This window comes from Poecilia mexicana, unplaced genomic scaffold (genome assembly GCF_051168715.1).
Source record: "Poecilia mexicana isolate PSO_F unplaced genomic scaffold, ASM5116871v1 scaffold_2, whole genome shotgun sequence".
In the NCBI taxonomy this organism is placed as follows: domain Eukaryota; kingdom Metazoa; phylum Chordata; class Actinopteri; order Cyprinodontiformes; family Poeciliidae; genus Poecilia; species Poecilia mexicana.
The window spans coordinates 932469-956386 of NW_028263371.1; the positions used below are offsets into that span (position 1 = coordinate 932469).

A 23918-nucleotide genomic window follows, 5' to 3' on the forward strand; every position below is an offset into this window, starting at 1 on the left:
ATGTAGTGTAACAACTTCCACAAATCAGAGCTGCTGTCATACAGAGCATCAAGGAACTCACATTAGCAAACATTGACAATTGTGTTTAATGAATTTATATTAATTTTTACCTGCAAAATAGATACCTCGTTTATACCATTTGTTCAATTTATCAATGAACACGTCAACAAACATTACTACTGCTTTTTGTTTGCAGTTTGTTTAGAAAACTTAAAATATGTTGAGTTTGGGCTGTAAACATTTTTTTTCTAAAATAAAAATAGTCCCTCAACGATACATAAAACATGAGAAACTTAATTAAGCTGTTTTGTTTTTCTGGTGGAGTTTTCATATCAGATTTCCTTCTCGTAAATATGAACTCAATTTCCCACAACTGTTTGGGTGGGTCACGCACGTTGCGTCTTGACGCAAGCTGTGTCTGGTTGAAGCAATCCGGCTAGAGGCCATATTGGAATCTATGCAGTCGGCTTGCACTTTGTTGGGACTCGGTTTCTGTCGTTTTGGGACTCTCCTAATCGCTTTCCCGACTTTATAACCGTGTGATTTTTCCAGACATTCCGCTCGAGACGCTGCCAAGTCCGGACGGCAACTTGTCTTGCCTCTTCTGTTGAAGAAAATGAGTCCAACCGATGCTAAACGGGGGGCTAAACGCAGGAAGAACAAGCGGGGCGGTGGCAGTAGCTGCAGTGCTGTCTGCAACAGCAGCAGTGGCAAGGCCGGGGCTCCACCGGCCCTAGGCTGTGCGGGAACAGCAACACCTGCCTCAGTCGTCAGCTTCCTCACATCTGGGAGTACAGGCAACGGGAATATCGGGTCCAGCGCCGGCATGAACGGAGAGGTAAGAATGTATCTCCATAAATGTCAAAACGGCAGTGAGTAGCTAACAGTGTTATCAACGACACATCTGATTTGGGCCCAGAACCGATCCTTAGGAAGGCTGCCAGCTAAGTAACAAATGCAGAGTAGCTAGTAATTAATTGGCTTAATTACATGTTAATATGCCCGTTATGTTTGGGCAAACAGTAATCATTTCTAAACCTTGATGTCTAACATCTTCACGTTTTATTTTCTTATGACATATCCCCGTAAACATTATGCTAACTTTGTTGGCCGAAAACTGACTTCTTACCCTGGCTAAAGTTAAGAGATCCTGGCTGCAATGACAACAACCTGGACGTCAGAATACCTTCATTTGAGCCAATACAGTCCGCGCTGGTAGAGATTAGCTAAGATTATTAGGGAGTATCTTTAGGTTCAACGCAGGTGACTTACTGTGTGCTGGGTTTCGGCTAGCCATGAATGCTAGCTAATGCTAACATAACTAAAAACTCAGGTTCCCTTCAGCTTTCGATTTGTTTTACAGCTTTATGTCATGTATAAAGGTCTGTCTTTAAACTCGGCTTGGTGCCTAAGGAAACAGAATAACTACTTATTCAGCCCTAGATTTCTAAATAAGCGCAGACGAGTCGTGTACCGCAGGTAAACAATAAGAAACCTTATGTGACTCACTGTTTTCTAAGAGCTGTGCAACAGACCAATTTATAGATGCCAGCTCAAAAGTTACTTTGTTAGCTTGAGTAGTTCTACAAGTCATAAATGTAACCAGAGTTTTGTTTATTTAATCAATTTAACCTTTATTTGAAAGGGAAGTCACTCAAGATTAATGTCTTTTCAAAGAATGTCTCACCAAGATGTCACAACGTTTCAGACTGGAGGATGGACATTAACATTAAAATGGATAAACAGAATAAAACAAGTCTGAGTCAACATCATGTAGGTGCAAACTCCACCCTTTACAATGGCAGCTGTAGTCACAGAAGACTTAAAAAGAGCTGACAGCTCTTCCACACAGGTAGAGGCTATGACCAATATGTTTTAATATTTAAAAAATATTAAAACATATTGGAGATATAAGAACATTAGTTCCATGGTTATTCAGCACAAATTTATTACATTTATCAGTATCGTCATGGTTTTATTTAAACATGTTGATAATATGTTCACAATATTACTGGATGCTGAAATGATTTCTCTGAGAATGAAGCCAGTACCATGCAAGAGTTCATGCATGCATATATATATATATATATATATATATATATATATATATATATATATATATATATATATATATATATATAAAATACCATTTCCTATTTTTAAAAACAACATATTTTTTCCAGACTTCAGAATTAAGACTGGCCTTATTCCGCGAATAAAAGTGCAGACCAGCCTTTGGCATTTTTACTAAAAGCTCAATATGCAAATGAAAGAAAAGCTTTTATTCAGCCTTATTGGATGGTACTCTCTTGATAAGGTCTGCCCAGAGGTTTAAATACCAACATTATGTAAGAAATGGGGATGATTTGTGGAAGAAAAATGTTGTTGCAGTGTTATCAACTTGTAGAACCAATTTGAAGCCTTACATTGATGAGCTGAAAGGTGGCTTGAAGCTCATCAGCAGCCTGAGTTGGAGTAGAGCCAGCTGACAGCATGGTGTGTTCAGCTTAAAGAAGCACTTTAACTCTCCACATTTGTCAAGTGCTATTTAAAAAAAACAAAAAAACAAAACTGAAAATAAAAATGAGCATTTCTCTTTGTGTTTTTTATCATGATGTTGCATTTTTGATTATGATATCCAAATGTAACAGTGTTTTGTTCTGTAATTCTTAGTTAAATCTGATTTCTTGATTCAAATGTCAGCGAACGGGACTTGATTTATATTGATGAGTTAATCTGGTGATTTGGTAGGTGATTATTAATCAGCTACAAGGAATATTTGTAAAAAAGCCTAAACCATACAGCTGGATGTTCTCTGTTTCAGTTTGTAAATACATGTATATTTTTATGGAAATTTGGGTAATATTTTGTAGAGGAGTCTGAAATCTCATAGTAATTTTAGCATACAGTAATTATATTGTTGCAATATAATTGCAACAATATATAGCCTAACATGGCTAAACAACAACAGAGCTAAAGTCAAACAATCAGTGCCAACAACCAAATCAATCTAATCTTCTCTGCTTGTACACGATTTCCTGAATGTTATTAGAAAGTGCTAGGCTGTAAATGATGTCTGCTTGTTTAACTTTAGGTCAAAGTGAACAGCAGCGTTACTCCTCAGTTTGCAGAAGGACCGGTGAACGCAGAGTTCTCCGGAGTTCTTCAGGTAAAATTGCATCACTTAATAAGTAAATATACCGCTGTTACTAATCAAATGATGTGAAGCAACTTGCAGTGATTACTGTGATTAACTGCATATCTGTTTGCTCAAGTGCTGCGTTATTCATCTCTATGTGCTGCACACCTGCTCTTAATAAGGATTAGAGGAAATCTCTGCTGGACCAACGTTGTTATGAAAATCATTCACAGTGTAAAGGAAGAGGGTGGGGAGTATAATGCAAAATCAGCTCTTTTAGCTCTATGTTATGTTGTGTCACTCCATCATCAAAAACATACCTGGAGTGTTGCTGTGACTCATTCATCTGTGTTTAGAGAATTATTGAGTCTCCTGTTGGAACCGTTCAGAGGTGCCTGAACACTTGTTTACCCAAAGCTCCACCTTGGAACTGCAGTCCAACCGAGCTCCCTCCCCACAGGACCTTTGCTTCCGCCACACAGCTCCTTCAGACTAGTGGCAGCAATTAGCAGACACCTGGTGGAACTGCTGGTCTGCTGAATTTTTCATACAAACTACTTCTCAGTACATTGCCTCTAAGATCAGTCATAAATAGCATCACGAAGAAGCATTGTTGTGATGACGTACTGAAGACTGAGTGTCGTAAAGGGAAGGAGGTTCTTAAAGCAACAGAGGTCAACATTAAGGCATTAGATACAGCTGTGTGAGGTAAATCACATTTTTATGTGACTGGTGTCTCAAAAAAGCGTTTTATAGATGTGAATGTGTCTAAAGAGCAGTGTGTGTGTTTGTGAGGATATGATTGTTGTAAGGCCTAAAAATCAAGAAATAAATAGTTCATATTGTCACTTTTGTCATTATTACTACAGTACCACAACATACCGCCCACCTCTACATACAGTATGACATGTTTGTATATGATTGGATTAAATTTTAATTTGACCCGTTTGGCCACACTTGTGTGATTTTGAGCTGTAAGAATGAGACACTGGTGAAGCCAGTGGTAAGGGTTGCTGCTGACCAACTAAAAAATATATATCAATTACAAAATAATGTTTTATATGTTTGTAATATTGGTATGCTTCATTGTACCGTTTAGTTCATATTTCCTACCTGTCCAATTATAAATTTCATAAACTTTTAATTGAGCATTTTTTATTTTTCCTTTTGATAAATAGTGTTTTCTTTTTTTTTTCATGTTTTATTTTTGCACCCAAAATGCAATAAAATAAAATATGTTACAGAGGATATCTGGTCAGGACATGGATGAAGTTATGCTGGAAGGCAGTCAACCTTTTTTTTTTTTGTTTGGTGGTTGTGTAAAAAGAAATTAAGAAATGACCAAAATGGTCTTCGACCCATACCTGTTCATAATAAGCTGACCAAATAGTCGTTTATTCAAAATGAGTCTGTAGTTTTCTTTTCACCTGTTTTTGTCTCTTCTCCCCTTCAGACGCCGTTCACATTCGGCCTTAACCAGCGGGCGCCGTATACGGCTGGAGATCGCTGCCTCCTGTGCCGATGTGAGCGTAAGGACAGCGTTGTGCCTTCGGAGGCCGGCATTGCTGGTCAGAACGGCATGGCGCAGCCAACCAACGCCTCCAGTGCCCTCCAGCTCCCTCTGTGGGTCTGCTCCGACTGCAGACGCACGGTGGAGAAGGAAGACAGACGTACGACTCTGGAGCAGTCGTTAGGGGTGAGTACACTTTAAGGACAGCCGAATTGTTAAGTCTTCAAAAGTAATCCACATGGTTATATAAGTGTTTCTCTCCCTTATATTCCTTCAAATCATCAAGTAATTTTTTATGACAAAGACTTGATTAAAGACAAACTTATTTTTAAAATAATTTCATTTAGTGAAGAGAAAAAGTAAACGAAACCAAACCAGCCCTATTTGAAAAGTTATTAGAATCCATGGTTGGTTGAAGAGCAACACAACATGCCTCAGTCTAAAGAAATTAAAGAATAGATGAAAAATAAATTCATCTCTCTCTGTCTGACTTAGTCCAGGAGATCACAAACTACAAAATTAGGAGAAATGTGTAAGGAGAAAATACTCCTGCATGCTGGTTTATGTTCAGCTTGACTTGCACAGCTGTTGTTAAACATTCTTAGGTCTGGTTCTCAGGCAGAACAGGAAAAATGATGCAGCTGTCCTCATTTGCAGCTGCTGCTGTAAAAAAATCTAGAATGATCAACAGCAATGATGATCAACATTGAATCTGCCCTTTAATCGGGGTTAGAGGACTGTTTGCTATGGAAAATAAAAACTAATATGGATTTAGCTTCTCTTAAAAAATGGGTTTAAATGCAATTCTTCCTAACAAAGCTACAAAAAAATTTACATTTTACAGCTTCTTGTGATGTGAACTTGTGTCCAACAGAATCAGGACTTTCTGCTGCACATGCCTGTGAGTAATGGAACCCTGGCTCAGACTGCAGCTACAGCAGACAGGCTCAGTACTGCTGCGCCTACACTACCCATGCTCCCTGCGCCGGACCTCGCTGCTCCAATGCCTCCTGACACCGTGTGCAGCTGTGAAACCTGCAACGAGAGACGGTACGTTCACACCGAGCGGGCCGAGGCCAACGAGTTCTCCATACAGCAAGCCCGGTCATGGGTCTTTACCTGAGCCTGTTCAAATGACAGGGAGATCTCTGCTGAGTCGGAGCGGGAGTCGCAGCAGCTGCAGAACCACTGGTCGGAGGTTCGCTACCTGGTGCGCTGCATCTACCGGCAGACGGGAACCCCACTAGCAGACGACCAGGACCAGCCCCTGGAGAGGGATAAGGAAGGCATGAAGGAGCTGGTGGACAGGTAGCATAAGAACAGTGTCTGTGTTTGTCCACTAGAGGTCTCTCTCGAGTTGTAAAAGCCTTTGTTGAACAGTGGAAGCTTTTCAATGTATTACAGGGTTCTAGACTAGAGATTCGGTGCCTAATGATTCCATTCAACTCCGTTTTTTAGTCATGATTTGAGTCAGAAAACCGTTTTTAATTCAGAAACCAATTTTTCTATCCAAACGGTCGTGAGTCTGTTTAAATGATGTGACTGATGAGAGAAAAAGTCAGTATAAACAAATACAAAATTTATTTAAAACAATTTGATAAGGTTCCATACTGTATCAAACTCCATCACTTTATATTTAAACAGCAGAAGGTTTGTGCATAAAATTCTGTAGCTTAGCCGCCTGACTTTTTCTTAATTAAAAAAGAAAAAGAATCAAAGAATTATTGAAAATATAATTTAAAAAAAAATTAAGCAGATTAAAATCTCTACTGTGGAAGCACTGGTGCGTCTAACTTTATTTCTTTTGTGCATCCAAGTTTTTGACCCCATTACATTTTTTTAAACATCATAGATTTACAGGTTTACTACTCTTTAAAATCGCTGACAAAGGCGATATATACTTGGAAAAGAATAATCATCTATCTGCCAAACATTAAATTCTTTATTTGGGTCTGAATGACTAGAAATTGTTGAAAGAGTTCCTATGAGCTGAAGTATTTCAAAATAAATGAAATAAAATAACATCTAATTAAAAAGAGCAAACATTTTAATATATAAAGATCCTCTAAACATCTCAAACTAAACATGTCTACCTCTTGATCAAATTACTTTAAATTTATATCTGCCAGAGTTACAAATAATTTTGGGTGTAACTTTATTCATTTTTTATTTTATCACATTTTAGGAAGAGTTAGAATAAAAAACAAATCCAACATGGTATTAATTTCTAAGCATTTTTAATGTTCTGCTGCTGCAGGCTCTGTGTAAAAGATCCATATCAGCTCTACCAGCGGTTGGAGCAGCAGGCCCGAGAATACGTCTTAGAAATGAAGGTGCGTCTTCTGAAGCACCTCTCTGGAGGCTCCAAGCCTGCAGGGCCTCCAGGGGGCGCTGTGGCCGCAGCTCACGGTCCTCCTCAGGCCCACCAGTTCCTCTCTCTGCTGCTGGAGGAGTACAACGCCCTGTGTCAGGCTGCACGCACCATCAGCAGCTTCCTCCTCACTCTGGTTAGTTTTCCTCGGCCTACTCACAGTGCCGGCTGCTGGCGGCTCCTCTCCCTCCTCACACTTCGTTCCTCTCCCTTTGGTTCCAGGAGAATGAGCACCTGCAGAAGTTTCAGGTGACGTGGGAGCTGCACAACAAGCACCTTTTTGAGAACCTGGTTTTCTCTGAACCGATCCTGCAAAACAGTTTACCAGCACTTATTGCACAGCTGAAGTGAGATATTGTTTCTGTCTGAAAATACACACAGTGACTCTGACTATAATGACAATGACCAGTTTCTGTTCAAATATGCAACATCTTTGATATGTTATTAAGTGCTGTTTTAAGTCAAACTTTGTTTTTTCCAGACATGGTACAGCCTCTCATGATTCGTATAATGAAGACACGTATCGGACGCTGCTGGAAAGATACCAGGAGCTGCAGCAGGAGTTGGCTTCTGTGGCTGCTGAGTGGCAGGAGTGTGAGAAGAGAATTGATGATTATGTCGATGAGCAGGTAGTCACCCAACAGATCAACCACAAGATGGGCTTCTACGACTGTAGCTAAGGAGGATTCTGAGTGTTTGTGTCTTTTGTTTATAGTTGCTTTTTAAGGTGGAAGGCCAGAGTCTGACCAGCCAAAAAACAGAGCCACACAAGTCCTTGATTAGCAAAAATGTAAGTTTAAAATTCACTGATAAGATTTTTTTGTCCATCTTTATTAATCCTTAACTACTGTTGTTGATTTCATTTCTGATACCATCAAGACTTTAAAGACAAAGCAGCGAATGCTAAAGGAGGACTGGGAGTTCTTCAAGCAGAGGAGGTTCATTGAAGAACAGGTAGGTTATTTATGTTTGAGCCTGTCATGTTGGAGGTAAACCTATGTTTTAGTGCGATTATGTATATAATTTTTGTCATTTTAGCAACCCAACATTAAAAAGCCCTCCACTGGAGAAAACAACTTCACAGACACTATGAGGATGCTCTCATCTCGTCTTAGTATTCCAGATTGTCCAAACTGTAACTATAGAAGACGGTAGGTTTCCATCATCTACTGTCCGCTGTACAATATAGGTCAAAATACCTGAATCCATCTTCATTTCTACATTTTTTGACCATTTTCCAACTCTGGTTTGTAAAGTCTGGAAACAGATTTAATAGCTTTTTTGAAGAATCTGTCCATCCTGTTGGATGGAGTCCAGCAACTACAATTCACAGAGTTGGTTCTGCAGTAATAAATAATAAGAAGCAAAATTTTGAGCTATTCAAACTGATATTGATATATATTGAACAATAAAACTGTAGTAGCATTATTAGGCTACTACAGGAGTATTAGGCAATATAGGTCAAAATATCTCATTCATCATAAAAAAAATCTTTTCATAAGAATTTTTATTTATTGTTCTCACAATTTGTCATTGATGGTAAATTAAAAAAAACCTCATAGTATTATCGGGAATGATATTTCTGCTATTTTCTACAAGAGCATCAATAAATATCAGTACATTTTAAAATGTGATCACACTTTAAGTGCCATCCTGAAGAAGCCTATTTCAAATGGGAATATTTTTCAAGAACAATATTTGTGTTGATGCTATGAATGCTATATCATATAGTAACCCTAGTTACCCAATAAAATAAGTAATACTTTGTATTATCATTTATATTGTTATCACACAAGTACCACAACATATCACAATAAAGTTCTAAGTCCATATTGCCTTCGTTTATATCCTTTAGAACTCCTCCCTCATGCCATTTGTTTTTCTTTGCTTGGCATTAATGAGAAAAAGCTTGAGTTTCATCAGAGAGTCAAACTCTGTTTTGTGAAGTGTCAGAATCTCACACATTTCTCCTAACTTGTGAGAAATGCTGTTTACATGCCTTTATCTTTATGTGCAATGGAGTTTTTTTTGAAGTCTTAGTTAGCCAAAAGCAACGCCGCTGCTTCTCCAACAGGTGCACATGTGATGACTGCAGCCTCTCCCACATCCTAACGTGTGGAATCATGGACTCATCCATCGCCGAGGACCTCCACATCAAGCTGCCCCTACAGGGGGAGCCACATCGGGACTACCTGTCAGAGGTGCACCCCCCCAGCCTATCTTCGGGCAGTTCAGCCTCTGGCTCAAACTCCAGCTCTCCCATTACAGTTCAGCAGCATCCGAGGCTCATCTTACCTGAAGGAGATGTCAGCACCTTGTAAGCAAGCCAGTTACACTTCTGATAACACTGTTGCCACACAGCTGTCAAAAGTATGGAATTTACCGTATTTTTCAGACTATAAGCTGCTACTTTTTTCCCCACTTTTTGGACCATGTGGATTATAGCCCAGTGTGGCTTTTCCGTGTATTTATCTTCAACCGCCACAGGGGTCTTTAGCAGGTATTGACCCAAAGTCAGAGTCCAACTAAATACAAAGCAGTGAAACAAGTTGGTTGGCCCAGGCAGGGCTGACATCAATAGAAGCTATGGAAACTTATGTAGTGAATTGGCAGAAAAAAAAATCCAGATTTTCCAAAAATGAAATCTTCATTAACACCAAATTTGATTAATCAATAAAATCCATTTATCACCTTACCCAACACAACTACAAAATCAAATCAAATTTCTTCGTTTGTCATTTCGAAATGGGAATTATTGTAACTCTGATAAAATAGTTCATACTTTGTGTTCATAAAGTGTAGCACTATTAGGGAGTATTCAGTATTATCTATGTATTTATATTTAAACACAATTAAACCTCAGCCTGATTTCTTCTCTTCTCTCTCCGTAGTATTAGTGATGATGATGAAGTGCCTCCAGTGTCCAGTAAGTTCAGGAACATCTACCCCATGAACAGCTATGAGGACAGCAGCGTGGTGTCGGCCGCTGTCAATGGACTTCACTGTAACATCAACGGGGACGCCGTCAACGCAGCACTGAAGCCAGGGGTGAGTTTCTGCTCAGCAAAAGTACCCGAGATCAGCAGTGAACTTCCCCACTGTGTTTCTGGATGATGAAAAGCCACTCTCATTTGATAATGGCTTACTGGTAGTTAGGGAACTCCACTGCTTTCCCGTCGACTACTTTTCCTAATTTGGTTTGTTCTACAATTCCCTCAGTCTCCTCAGATTACCAGCAGCAGCAGCTCATCAGAGGGCGATGAGGAGGAAGCTAATATTCAGGCTGGTGGGGAGCCCCCGGGGAAGCAGGAAGTACTTTCCCTGGGAAAAACGGCCAGTCCGCCACCCTCTTACAGCCATCAGCAGGTATCGCAACACTTTAGGAGCTTTCCTTTGAATGGTCCTGTTGTAATCAAGGTTATTATGTGTCATTTGCAGAAAACACTTTTTAGGAGGATTATCTGTCTAACAAACATCAGTTTTGCAAAATCCCAGAAAATTGTCTGATATATTTTGATTATGCAACAAAACAAGGAAAATACTTTGCAGATGTAAATGTTACTTGTGAATATTGAATACCATGTTTAGGTAGAACAGGTCCAGCATGCCTGCGAGTGCCACGTGTGCAACCAGGACCCAAACCCCTCGGCCCCGGGCCCCGCCGCCTGCCTGCCCCCCAGCCGGATCCACGCCGTGCCTCCTCCCACTGTCGGACACCAGTTCTTTCCAGACACCAAGGCGCCCCCTGCTCACCCTGCCCTCCACTTGTACCCGCATATCCATGGGCACCTGCCCCTGCAGAATTTTTCCCGGCCCCTTCTCCACCCGACACTCTACCCACCCAGCCCACCTCTCACACACAACAAGGTGAGAAGGTGTCGTTCTTTCAGCTTACGTTTTCTTCTTGATTATGTTTGGTTAATTTTGGCAATGAGTGACTTGAAGGGGAATTTAATTTGTTTCCTTATCTCTGGGGATTTCTTTAAGGTTCCAGGAACAACATTGAGCTTCATTATGTTTCGGTTTCACTTTTTGTCAGTGTAGCTTCGTCCTCTGCCACAAGGGGACAGCCTGAATCTGATCTAAGCCCAAAGCATGTGAGAGCCACGCTAGTCAGGATGCACTGACCCACTTTTTTTCTCTAGAGATTCAGATATCTGAATTGTAGTATCCGTCTATTCCAATCTGATACAGAATAACAGCTGAATTGACCTAAAATATGTATACATATATTTTTTAAATAGACATAAATGTACTGAATTAAAAATACATTTGATAACTCTGCGCCAGTACAGCTCATTTAACACCAACAGCTTCACAAACTTGGTCCAACACGTAAAGATAACACAACTTTAATTGAAGTTAGTGGTATTTGGAGTACAACAGCCAATGTAAAATAAATGATAAAGAAACTGAAACTGACACAAACAGTAGGTTGACTACTTCGATCAAACATGTGAAAGAATAAACTAGAGGGAAACATGTAAAAATAAACATGATTTCAAATGGTTCAGAAAATACAGTTAGGAGTTCTACATTTAATTTAAAATAAATAATAAAGCATAGATTTAGACTGAATAGATCTGCCCTTAAGGATGTGGCACATTGTCACCAATAACTGATCTATAATTGTTGTCGACATCTGCACCGATACAGATATTGATATCGAATCGATCCAAACCTGACGTTTAAGGTTCCTGCTAACCAACGATTTTCTTTCTTCAGCCTCTGCCCCCAAACCCAACATCCAACCATTCAGCAGCCAAGCAGCCAGCATTCAGCACATCCTTACCGGATCATGTATACCAGAACTGCTTCGGTGGGACGGGCGGAGCGGGCGATTGGAATACCTCACTACAGTGCCTCTCTCTTAAGTTTGAAAATCTGTGGGATGCTGCTGTGATGAAGAGCTGGAACCCATCTGTGCTGCTGCCCGAATGTCTGCCAGGTGAGCCGCCCAGCCGCAGTGCTGCTTGCAAGTTTATCTATCAACACGTCATCACCTCTGACTCTGGTGGTCCACAGGTGAAATGCTGGGACCTCCGCTCCCCGACGTGCCCCTCCCGCCAACATCCATTGGCCTCCCGGGGGAGCATCCCCCGCTGCCCACACCCCTGCCCACGTCTTCGTCGTCGTCGCTGTCCTCGTCGTTGTCATCTTCGTCGTCGTCGTCGTGCTCCTCTTCAGAAGCCAAAGAGCCGAAGAAGACCGGCGCCAAGAAGAAGTGTCTCTACAACTTCCAGGATGCCTTCATGGAGACCAACCGGGTGGTGATGGCCACGTCCGCCGCCACGTCCTCCGTGTCCTGCACTGCCACCACTGTCCAGTCAAGTAATAACCCACCCATCCATCTAGCATCTAAAAGACCCAACACTATAGGTAATGTAGGAAGGAAGAGTACAGGTTAGGTTTGTACTGTTATAAAGCTTTTTATCCTGGATAATGGATGAACTATAAACCCACAGCAGCAGTAAATGTCATTGAGGTGTGGAATCCATTTTAAACCAGTGAAGCCTTTACAGATGCCAACACAAACCTGCAATATGGTTAGACAATAAACCAATAACAATATGTAGTGTGATAGACACGTGATCAATATCAATTATTAATACATCTGATAGAATGTTCATGGAACTCTAATCCATAACCACACAGCATTGTGGGAGATGTAGGCAGAGGAAAGGTATTAGCCTCTTAATCTCTTACAGCGAGCTAAGCAAGACTGGTGGCATAAACTGACTCACTCACTCTGTGGTTACCTAGCAACAACTTGTTGTGTAACTTGCACGGCAGCAGACTCAGGTTTCACCACCATGCTTCATAACTTAAAAGTAAACAGCAGCATGGAGTGAAGATGAGTTCCCCCAGATTTCAAGCGGACATATTTTAGAGGTGGTAGGTTGACCCCTGTCTCCCAGCTCAGTACCACATCAGATCATCCTGCTACAGTTCAACCCATCTGTCCGGCGCAGTGGTGGGCAGATGTCCCACACCACCCAGAATGCACCATGGTCTGTCTCTTCAGCAGCATTCCTCCAGTTAATTCAGGCCAAAGCTCCGCCTGGGGCTTCTGCTGAAATGTTCACATCCTTCGACTCCTTAGATCTGCCTCCTTATGACCTAAAAAAAACAGCGGTCAAGGTGGAGAGAACCTTGACTGCCCTGTAGACCTTTCACAATAAGCAATAAGTCAATTAATCACATAAAAAATTAAAATGAGCTTGATAAATTCTAGTTGCACAACAATAGTTATATATGATCCCTTTCAATGTCGCTGAAAAGCTGGCATTTTGAAAAACCCTGCAAATATTTGACACCCACTACAAAGTACTTTGTGGTTTTTTCCTTTTTTTTCTTTAACAACAGTCCTGACACTTTTGCCTGTTTTTCTTGTCTAAGCTGAACAATTAACATTTTTTTTTAAATCCAATTTTAGTTTCAGAGACTTAATAATCCATTTTTTATTTCAAATGTTTTTCTGTTGCATTATTAAACATTTTTCAGAAGTTTAATTATATTTTTTAAATCTTTGAGTGTATATACTTGCATTAATATGCCACTTATTATTATTATTATTATTATTATTATTATTATTATTATTATTATTATTATGTCAGTTGAAAATGGTCTCAAAATGACATTATTATTGTTTATCGTAATAATTTCTGGGACGATTTATTATCCAGTAGCCTACTGCTACAGCTTTGAAGCACCACATTTCCCTCCTTAAAGCTGCAGTATATAGAGAATGTTTTTTACATATTTGTTAAAACTGTCACCATTTCATGACCGTTTGTTACGAGACAGACAATCTGTGAAAAGAGTAATCTCCTCCACCTCCTCCCTGTGTGAGTGGCACAAGATGAGATGTTGATTGACAGCGCTAACACACTCCTCCTGGCTCTGATTGGTTGTTTCTAGTTAGCACTCCATAGTTAGCCAATGGAGTTTTTCATTTTAACAGTGTTTTAGTTTAATTTAACTCTACAGTGCACAGATTATTCCAGTATAAATGATCATGACTTCACAGTAAACAAAGTGTTGGTTTTAAGACTGAAGTCAGAGCTGCTGTGTTTTCTTACTGTCAGAATGTATTTTATATATATATATATATATATATATATATATATATATATATATATATATAAAAGCTCTAGTAATTCTGAGACTTCTTTTGTTTGTTTTTTCTAGACGATGTATTTCACAGTTTAGGTAAAGACGATCACAGACAGCCCATGTCAGCAGCTCCTAGGAACAACTCCATGGGACTGAGTTCTCTCCCTTCACTCTCTGGTCCCACCCTGCCCCCAGCACCAGCCTCACATCTCCCTGCCATGACCCCACAATCCTTTCCAAAGATGGCCGCTCCGGCTCCAGACTTTGTGGATTCTCATCAGGGCCTTTGCCTCCCGCCTGCTGAACCTCCAGCGCCCTCAATGGATGGTCCGATCAGCGCCCCAACTAGTGTCTGCAGGTGAGGAGAGGAGACTTAGTTCATGCCATGCAGGAACATTGACACTCTTGAACGTAAAGCAGATGCTTAAAGAAACCCAATGTGTTCAGTGATCCTGACTGTGAAGGCCATCGGTGTGAAGGCAGCGGATCGTACGAACACCAGCCGTATGATGGAGAGGAGAGTCCAGATGAGGACAGCTGCTCCGAGCACAGCTCCTCCACCTCCACCTCCACCAACCAGAAGGAAGGGAAGTACTGTGACTGCTGCTACTGCGAGTTCTTTGGGCACGGCGGGGTAAGGCTCCATAGAGAAACAGTTGAAATGGACGAGGAAATTATGTTCAGAAAGTACAGTTAAAAGCACAATTAAAAAGATTTATTGTGTTAAAGAATGCCACTTAACATTGTTAATTTTAATAAACACCATTTACCGCAACTACTGAATTTCCTTGAAAAATTGTACGTGTCTTGATTACTTTTCTAAACTGTTTTTATTTTTCTTATCAGCCTCCAGCTGCTCCGACCAGCCGAAATTATGCAGAGATGAGAGAGAAGCTGCGCTTGCGTCTCACAAAGCGCAAAGAGGAACAGCCGAAGCGTGAGGAGCAGCAGCCAGTAATAGAAAGAGACGGAGGGGTGGAGGACCACAGGCGGGTGGAGGACCTCCTCCAGTTCATTAACAGTGCAGACAACAAACCCGCATCCAGTACCAAGGCAGCCAAACGAGCCAGACATAAACAAAAAAAGGTAACATGCCTCAGTTTAGATATTTATGAGGTTCGTCTTTCTGAAGTTAAGTTTACTTTTGTTAAATGTTCTGAGTGAGTGGATTTTGGGCTGAACTTTGACTGAGCCGTTCTAAGACGTAGTTGTGCTTCGATGGAAACCAGAGGTCAGCAACCTTTAAAACCCTAAGAGCCATTTTTGCCTTGAGTCCAGCTGAACAGAAGATGTTTAGAGCCACAAAAGATTCATGAGCCTTTGAAACAAAATAGTAGAGAGGCAGAAAAAAATCTATAGAATCACAATTCACAGTACTGAATTCTGAATGGACTCAGTGCTCAAAAATTAAGTTGTATTTTGACATTTTCTCTGTTTTTTTAATTAAGAGAAAAGCTAGACAACATCTAAGCTGACCCTATGCTGGTATTTTGAGTTACATAATTTTATTCATAAAATTAAAATGAAAACCTATTTTTGTTTTAATCTAAACTGGTGGAATTTGATGCAGTAGGGAATAGTTTTAAATAAATCTTCTATTTGTTTACACTGACTTTTTGTCCTGTCAGTCACAAAATTGAAATTGAATCTCGACCATTTGAATAGAAAAATTGGTTTCTGAATTGAAAATCATTCCTGAATCAAATCGTGATGCTAAAAATCTGAACTGAATCAAATCGCTAGGCACTGAAAGATTCACATTTCTACAAAATAGGTGATTTTTGTAGCGATTTGTTTGTATTGTATTTTTGTTTCAAAATTTTAAAATAATAATAAAAATAATATAAATGTTCAATAAAAGGAAACGAATGACTTTCAAATTTTGTAGAAAATTATCATAAAAAAACAACAGTTTGCAACCTCAACCTCTACATATAAAAAAAAATGCTTACAGTTATTAAGAGTCACAGGCTGCAGACCCTTGATCTGAACCATCCCATTGAAGCTCTGACTCTATATTTTGGGCTTGTTGTCCAAAGTCTGTTGTTCTAAGTCTTTTACTGCCTCAAGCACCATGTTTTACATTCTATTCATATCATCTCTAGTTAACCTCTAAAGAATTTACAGAGCGGCTAATGCTAAATTACCCCCAGATTTACTCTAATTAATCAAGTGTTTCAGAAGGAAATTGCTTGAACTGGATTCATTTACTATTCATTTATGTTTATTATAGTGAAGGGGGCTAAATGCAAATGCAGATCAGCCTGTCAGATTTGTATGTGGAAGTGCAGTTCATCACAGATGTCTTTCTGTGCGTCAGATGGAGGAGAAAGCTCGTCTGGAGGCAGAAGCGCGCGAAAGGGAGGAGCAGCAGCTGCTGGAGGAGCAGCGGCGGCGTCAGGAAGAGGAAGAGGCGGCACTTCAAAAGGAACTGTTACGGCTGCAGGAACTGCAGCAGCATCGTGCCGCCAAGAAGAAAAAGAAAGAGAAAGCAAAGGAGAACACCACTCCCCCTCAAAATAACCCACAGCCCCTCAAACAGACAGCTCAGAATGTCCTAGATAACCTTCAGAATGGAAACTCGCAGCTGCTTCAAAACCTTCTCCGCTTCCCAGAGCAAAAAGAAGCCAGATTAGAACCCGTACCCCAGCCCAGCTCCAGGTGCCCCGTTGAGAAGACCCACACCCCCGACTCCACCGTTAGCCTCTTCAACGGCACATCTTCCTCCGTTGGCTATAAGAGTAAAGCCAAGCAGTCAGGGAAAGTGTTGCCATGCGACTCGGTGTCAATGAGAGTCCCAGAGTTGCCCAAGAGCGTGGACAAGGTTGCAAAGACTAACGGCACCGCACCCCCCACCACAGCAGATACCAAAGCGACGCGAGTCAGGCCCACTGAGACCACAGCTGCTACACCCACCACTGAACTACGCAGGGAGGAAAGGAGCAGCAGCAGATGTGTCAGTGGAAAAAGGCAGCAACCAGAACAGCCCCTTACCCAAATCAAGGACGCCAGGACGAGCCCCCTCATGTCAAACCCCTCGCCATCCCCCCCACCAGCCTCCCACTTTGAGCCCCAACAGAACGGCAAACCTCCCACTGCAGAGTCACCGCAGCCCAAAGGCAAGAGTAAGAAAAGCAAGAAGAAGAAGGGGGACAAGATGAACACCTCAATAGGTGGGTGTCAGTAAGATTCACTAACAAGAGCAAAATGATGCAGTGGGCCTTAACACCATGCTCCACTCATCAGGCGAGTCAGTACACAGGATTTGGTTCACCAAACGAAAAACTTAAGGTTTTGGGAACACTTGAGGTTTCTTTGAATCCAATCAGAATCTAATCAGTAGAATACTTGTCTTTGTATTGACAAAACATGCATTCAAATGTTCCCTTTATTATGTTTTCACACACAAAGGTTTGGTTTCACAAGTCTTAGTCTATAGACAATCTCTGTACAGTGTAATATAATCCAGTTCAGGCTTGACCAGTTGAAGTGATTTAGATTGCGTACAAATCCTTCCTCACTACCAACCCAACATCAACTTCACAAGTCGACTCTAGGAACATAAAGCAACAACTCAAGACCTAGTTTAATTCAAAGTAAAAATCCCACATAGACGGGGAGTGTCTTGCTTAAAGCCGTCACCTTGAAATCTGGACTTATTAGAAATGCACAATATGGACCCCCTGCAGTGACGTCACAAAATCCTGCCCCAATCTCCCTGCTGGAGGGCAAAAAGCTGCAGACTGATGATGGCTACCATTGGTTTTAGCTGTTAAGTTGACTTAGACTTAGACTGACTTTATTATCATTTTGCATGCACAAGGTGTATACAGAACGAAATTTCGTTGCATACGGCTCAGGACAGTGTTTTGAGCTTTCAATGTTGTGAGGTTACTCCAGAATAAATAAAATACAGTATAAAATATGAATATAAAAAAAAAAAATATATATATATATATATATATATATATATATATATATATATATATATATATATATATATATATATATATATATATATATATATATATAAAATATGAATATAAAGTTGTCAATATAATGCACTAAATCTTAAAAAATGCCTAATATGTCAAAGGAAAAGGGACACAGTGCTTTGCTACTAATTGTCAAGTCTTAAGACAACTAGATACCGAGGTCAGGAAAAATTTTAATTAACGAAAAATGGTGAGGGAGAGGGAAGTACTTCAGTTATTCTTGCTTGGAATTTGTTGTGTTTCTGTTCAGTTAAGAAATAAAAAAAAATGTCCACCCACACACCAATTCTGACAGATGGATCAGTAGAGCAGGTGTTTAAATGAGCTAATCTACTACTGCTGTGTTAGATTAGCTAATAGCGGCAGCAGCTAATCCACCACCGCTGTGTTAGATTAGCTAATAGCAGCAGCAGCTAATCCACCACCGCTGTGTTAGATTAGCTAATAGCAGCAGCAGCTAATCTACCACCACTATGTTAGATTAGCTAATAGCAGCAGCAGCTAATCTACCACTGCTGTGTTAGATTAGCTAATAGCAGCAGCTAATCTACCACCGCTGTGTTAGATTAGCTAATAGCAGCAGCAGCTAATCTACCACCACTGTGTTAGATTAGCTAATAGCAGCAACAGCTAATCTACCACCACTGTGTTAGATTAGCTAATAGCAGCAACAGCAGCTAATCCACCACCGCTGTGTTAGATTAGCTAATAGCGGCAGCAGCTAATCCACCACCGCTGTGTTAGATTAGCTAATAGCGGCAGCAGCTAATCCACCACCGCTGTGTTAGATTAGCTAATAGCGGCAGCAGCTAATCCACCACCGCTGTGTTAGATTAGCTAATAGCGCAGCAGCTAATCTACCACCGCTGTGTTAGATTAGCTAATAGTGGCAGCAGCTAATCTACCACCGCTGTGTTAGATTAGCTAATAGCGGCAGCAGCTAATCTACCACCTCTGTGTTAGATTAGCTAATAGCGGCAGCAGCTAATCTACCACCGCTGTGTTAGATTAGCTAATAGCAGCAGCAGCTAATCTACCACCACTGTGTTAGATGAGCTAATAGCGGCAGCAGCTAATCTACCACCTCTGTGTTAGATTAGCTAATAGCAGCAGCAGCTAATCTACCACCACTATGTTAGATTAGCTAATAGCAGCAGCAGCTAATCTACCACCGCTATGTTAGATTAGCTAATAGCAGCAGCAGCTAATCTACCACTGCTGTGTTAGATTAGCTAATAGTGGCAGCAGCTAATCTACCACCGCTGTGTTAGATTAGCTAATAGCGGCAGCAGCTAATCTACCACCTCTGTGTTAGATTAGCTAATAGCAGCAGCAGCTAATCTACCACCGCTGTGTTAGATTAGCTAATAGCAGCAGCAGCTAATCTACCACCACTGTGTTAGATGAGCTAATAGCGGCAGCAGCTAATCTACCACCTCTGTGTTAGATTAGCTAATAGCAGCAGCAGCTAATCTACCACCACTATGTTAGATTAGCTAATAGCAGCAGCAGCTAATCTACCACCGCTATGTTAGATTAGCTAATAGCAGCAGCAGCTAATCTACCACTGCTGTGTTAGATTAGCTAATAGCAGCAGCAGCTAATCTACCACCGCTGTGTTAGATTAGCTAATAGCGGCAGCAGCTAATCCACCACCGCTGTGTTAGATTAGCTAATAGCGGCAGCAGCTAATCCACCACTGCTGTGTTAGATTAGCTAATAGCGGCAGCAGCTAATCCACCACCGCTGTGTTAGATTAACTAATAGCGGCAGCAGCTAATCCACCACCGCTGTGTTAGATTAGCTAATAGCGGCAGCAGCTAATCCACCACCGCTGTGTTAGATTAGCTAATAGCGCAGCAGCTAATCTACCACCGCTGTGTTAGATTAGCTAATAGCGGCAGCAGCTAATCTACCACCGCTGTGTTAGATTAGCTAATAGCAGCAGCAGCTAATCTACCACCACTGTGTTAGATGAGCTAATAGCGGCAGCAGCTAATCTACCACCTCTGTGTTAGATTAGCTAATAGCAGCAGCAGCTAATCTACCACCACTATGTTAGATTAGCTAATAGCAGCAGCAGCTAATCTACCACCGCTATGTTAGATTAGCTAATAGCAGCAGCAGCTAATCTACCACCGCTGTGTTAGATTAGCTAATAGCAGCAGCAGCTAATCTACCACCGCTGTGTTAGATTAGCTAATAGCAGCAGCAGCTAATCTACCACCACTGTGTTAGATTAGCTAATAGCAGCAACAGCAGCTAATCCACCACCGCTGTGTTAGATTAGCTAATAGCAGCAGCAGCTAATCCACCACCACTGTGTTAGATTAGCTAATAGCGGCAGCAGCTAATCCACCACCGCTGTGTTAGATTAGCTAATAGCGGCAGCAGCTAATCCACCACCGCTGTGTTAGATTAGCTAATAGCGGCAGCAGCTAATCCACCACCGCTGTGTTAGATTAACTAATAGCGGCAGCAGCTAATCCACCACCGCTGTGTTAGATTAGCTAATAGCGGCAGCAGCTAATCCACCACCGCTGTGTTAGATTAGCTAATAGCGCAGCAGCTAATCTACCACCGCTGTGTTAGATTAGCTAATAGTGGCAGCAGCTAATCTACCACCGCTGTGTTAGATTAGCTAATAGCGGCAGCAGCTAATCTACCACCTCTGTGTTAGATTAGCTAATAGCGGCAGCAGCAGCTAATCCACCACGGCTGTGTTAGATTAGCTAATAGCGGCAGCAGCTAATCCATCACGTCGTTCACTTAATAATCGCAAAATAAACATCAAGCCTAAAAACATAATACTCCACGGTCTGACTGTTCTATTCTTTGTGTGGTAAATGTTTGAGTTTTTTTTGGTGTTGAATCCTGAATCACAAAATAGCCTTGTCAGTTGCTATGGCAATGAGTCTGTGCATAGCATAGCTGACAGGGCGAGAAAAAAGTGTTTTTTCCTGCGTTATTTTTCCTACATAACTACATCTCCAGGTCTATGCACTGCATGTAAAATATCTTTTTTGCCCTCCAGCATTGTGCACATGCACATAATTTCCAGATGTAAACAATAACATACAAAAGGGTCCATATCAGCATTTTTCTAAAAGTTTTTTTTAATCATATGGTTATGTTGACTCTCAATTTTTTTTCTTTATACCAACTCTAATTCGCAATTTTAATAGATTTTTTTGTCTCCCTTTTCTTTCTTATGAAGAAAGGAAAGGGAGGAACACAGCAAATGATGGCCGGGAAGCGGGGAAGGACGGGTTGTCCTGTCAGATCATCAGTTCCCGAAAACACACACACACCCACATAAAAAAAAACCCTCATAAAAGTGCACACGGGATCAGTGCAACCTCTCTGGACCACGCACAGAATAAAAAACTGAACTTCCCACATCTCCCGCTTTTACTAAGTGTTTCTGCATTAAAGGGAATCCTAAAATGAACACTAGGCTAGCATCTATTTTCTCACTGGTTGGCATCTTGGTCTGTCTGTGGTAAAGCCACAGTGTGGGTTGTGATTGTGTGACCAGCACACTTCTCAACTAAACTGACTAAAGCAAACATGCAGAAAAATTCCAAAACTGTTTTTAATGTAGCTTTTTAATATTTATGTGTGTTTATTCTTTTGTTTCTTTTCCAGATGATGTATTCTTGCCCAAAGACATCGACCTTGATAGCACAGAAATGGACGAGACAGAGAGGGAGGTGGAGTATTTCAAAAGGTATTTTATTTTATTGCAACTCTGTGTACTTTTTTTTTCCAGCATTTCCAGTTATCAATACCATTTATATGTACCTAATAGAAGGGATAACTCTGTGATGAGCTTATTTAGGATTGTTTTGAATCCAAATAATTGGATTATGGTTGTAATAAACACATTTTAAAATTAAATTTAAAAAAATTAGATTTATTGTCAGATATGTTCCCATCTCCCATTTTTACATTAACTCTTTCAGAAAAGATTAAAACCACGTCCAGCAAACGCAACAACTTCTTTGGCAAATTGATGAAGTCATTTCTAATGTTGCCGTTTCCATCAACCTTTTCTAATGTGCTACTGTGAAATGTGCTTAAAAAATTGATGGAAACATGGCTGGTGTCTGTTGATGGTAACGCTCTAGAATTGAGCGTTAAATATTAAATGAGTGTTTATGCTACAGGAAAATTCAATACTGACACTTTTTACTACAAAACATTTTACTAAGCTTCTCTTGGTACATTTTTCCGTTTTTATTTTCTTATTTTTTTTTTCCTTTCCTTCGTTTCAGATTTTGCTTGGACTCTGCCAGACAGACCCGTCAGCGGCTCTCCATCAACTGGTCGAACTTTAGCTTGAAAAAAGCTACATTTGCTGCACACTAAGGGTGTTGTTAACATGTCAGACTACAAACCAGAACCCTTATTGCTATAAGAAAACTTGCCCCAAAAGCCTCCACCCCTGACCTGATAGTGCCCCCTCCACCTACAGAATCTCTCTCCTGCTGTGCCCAAATCACACCCACGCTGCCTTGCTTTGTTCTTGTTCCTATGTGGTTCCAACACAAATCCATCTGGACTAATTTACCTGCACAGATTAAATGGAAATAACACAAAAAGAATCATGAAATGCTACTTCACATCTGATTAATCTTCCTTGCGTGCTTGTGTGCTTTTAGTCTGAGATGAAGGTTTCTTTTGACTAAAATAGCCATTGGCAAACCTGTAGTCAAAAGATGCTTACTATTTCTGGATGGTTTCCTTCTGAAAAAAAAGGAGACTATGGAAACTACAAAAAAAGAGAAATTACTGAATTAAAGGTGTATTTGACATTTTGTGGCTTACTATCCTATCGTTCCACAGCGTCTGATCCACTCGATTGACAAGGGAATAGGCTTGGTTAGCTGGTTTCCACTTCCCTCTGCCTCCACCGCCTCCATCTGATTTCATAGAAAGGAGGAAGCCGTAATACTTGACACTGTTCTTCTTTTGGTTTTAAATTCTGTTTAAAAAAAAGAGTCAAATTAGTTTCTTTTTTTTATTTTTTGACCTGTAGTCAGCTTGTGTCAATACTTTCAGAATGAAATCAAAAAAGAACAATACTCACACTATCAACATGTTATAGAGTGTATATTGTATTAACACTGAAGCCAGTCTGGCTACTTTTTAACATATTGTTAAGTAATATTAAATCTTGTCTTTCTTTTTGAAAGATGGAATACAGTAGTATGGCAGGCTTACGTGTCTTGTGTCAAATTTTATTTTCTGCACCCAGTAAAAAAATGTCAAAGAACACACACACACACTTTATACTAAGGCATAAAGAGGAAAAGGTTGATTTGTTGAAATTAATCCACAGCTTCCTGTAACCCTGGCCATGATGTGACTCATGGCTGGATGAAACTTTCTTTTTAGCTAATATTTATGCAACTTCCTCAGCAAAACTACTGACCATAGTCATTACATTATGTGATTGCTACATGTCAAAAACAATGAAACCAATAAGGAACAATTCCAAAACTTTTAAAGCAATGGTTCATTTCAGTTACAAATAACCACTCTTCTAATTTCCCTCTAAAGCTAGCTGTGCTGCACTGCTAGAGTTGGTTTGTTTCAATGAAAAATGAGTGACAGACTTGAGTTGATGTGTCTTCTCTTGTTCCCCTAAGGTAATGGTTCTGTCTGTAAAAGGAGGACAGATAAAAAAGTAACATTTAGATATTACTAAAATGATTTTTCTTTCTGTCCCCTTGTATAACTACAGATAACATTTTCTCTAGTATGTTCCTAAATAAGAGATTT

At 40.5% G+C, this 23918-nt stretch overlaps 1 protein-coding gene across 3 annotated transcripts; it reads left to right on the forward strand.

Moving 5' to 3' along the window:
* Positions 1 to 406: 406 nt before the first annotated feature.
* fam193a (family with sequence similarity 193 member A) lies at positions 407 to 23353 on the forward strand. Of its 3 annotated transcripts, none has more exons than XM_088008655.1 (23): positions 407 to 838; positions 3095 to 3169; positions 4593 to 4835; positions 5524 to 5699; positions 5790 to 5957; positions 6907 to 7156; positions 7243 to 7367; positions 7502 to 7649; positions 7736 to 7810; positions 7900 to 7974; positions 8059 to 8171; positions 9095 to 9337; positions 9912 to 10068; positions 10240 to 10386; positions 10609 to 10887; positions 11746 to 11968; positions 12046 to 12399; positions 14212 to 14494; positions 14584 to 14770; positions 14983 to 15222; positions 16457 to 17309; positions 21780 to 21861; positions 22409 to 23353. In XM_088008655.1, exons 1-23 carry the CDS (start codon positions 617 to 619, stop codon positions 22500 to 22502), a joined length of 4812 nt encoding a protein of 1603 aa, XP_087864781.1. In that variant the 5' UTR covers positions 407 to 616; the 3' UTR covers positions 22503 to 23353. The 3 variants fall into 3 exon arrangements, with proteins under 3 accessions (XP_087864781.1, XP_087864786.1, XP_087864791.1); XM_088008660.1 differs by having other exon boundaries at positions 12046 to 12351; XM_088008665.1 differs by lacking the exon at positions 3095 to 3169.
* Positions 23354 to 23918: the final 565 nt, after the last annotated feature.

Excerpts from the sequence above, each read along its gene's own strand:
- fam193a (XM_088008655.1), top strand. The coding sequence starts at position 617 with ATGAGTCCAACCGATGCTAAACGGGGGGCTAAACGCAGGAAGAACAAG. Across the intron at positions 5,700-5,789 it reads GAAACCTGCAACGAGAGACG|GGAGATCTCTGCTGAGTCGG; the intron begins GTACGTTCACAC and ends TTCAAATGACAG. Across the intron at positions 7,157-7,242 it reads GCAGCTTCCTCCTCACTCTG|GAGAATGAGCACCTGCAGAA; the intron begins GTTAGTTTTCCT and ends CTTTGGTTCCAG.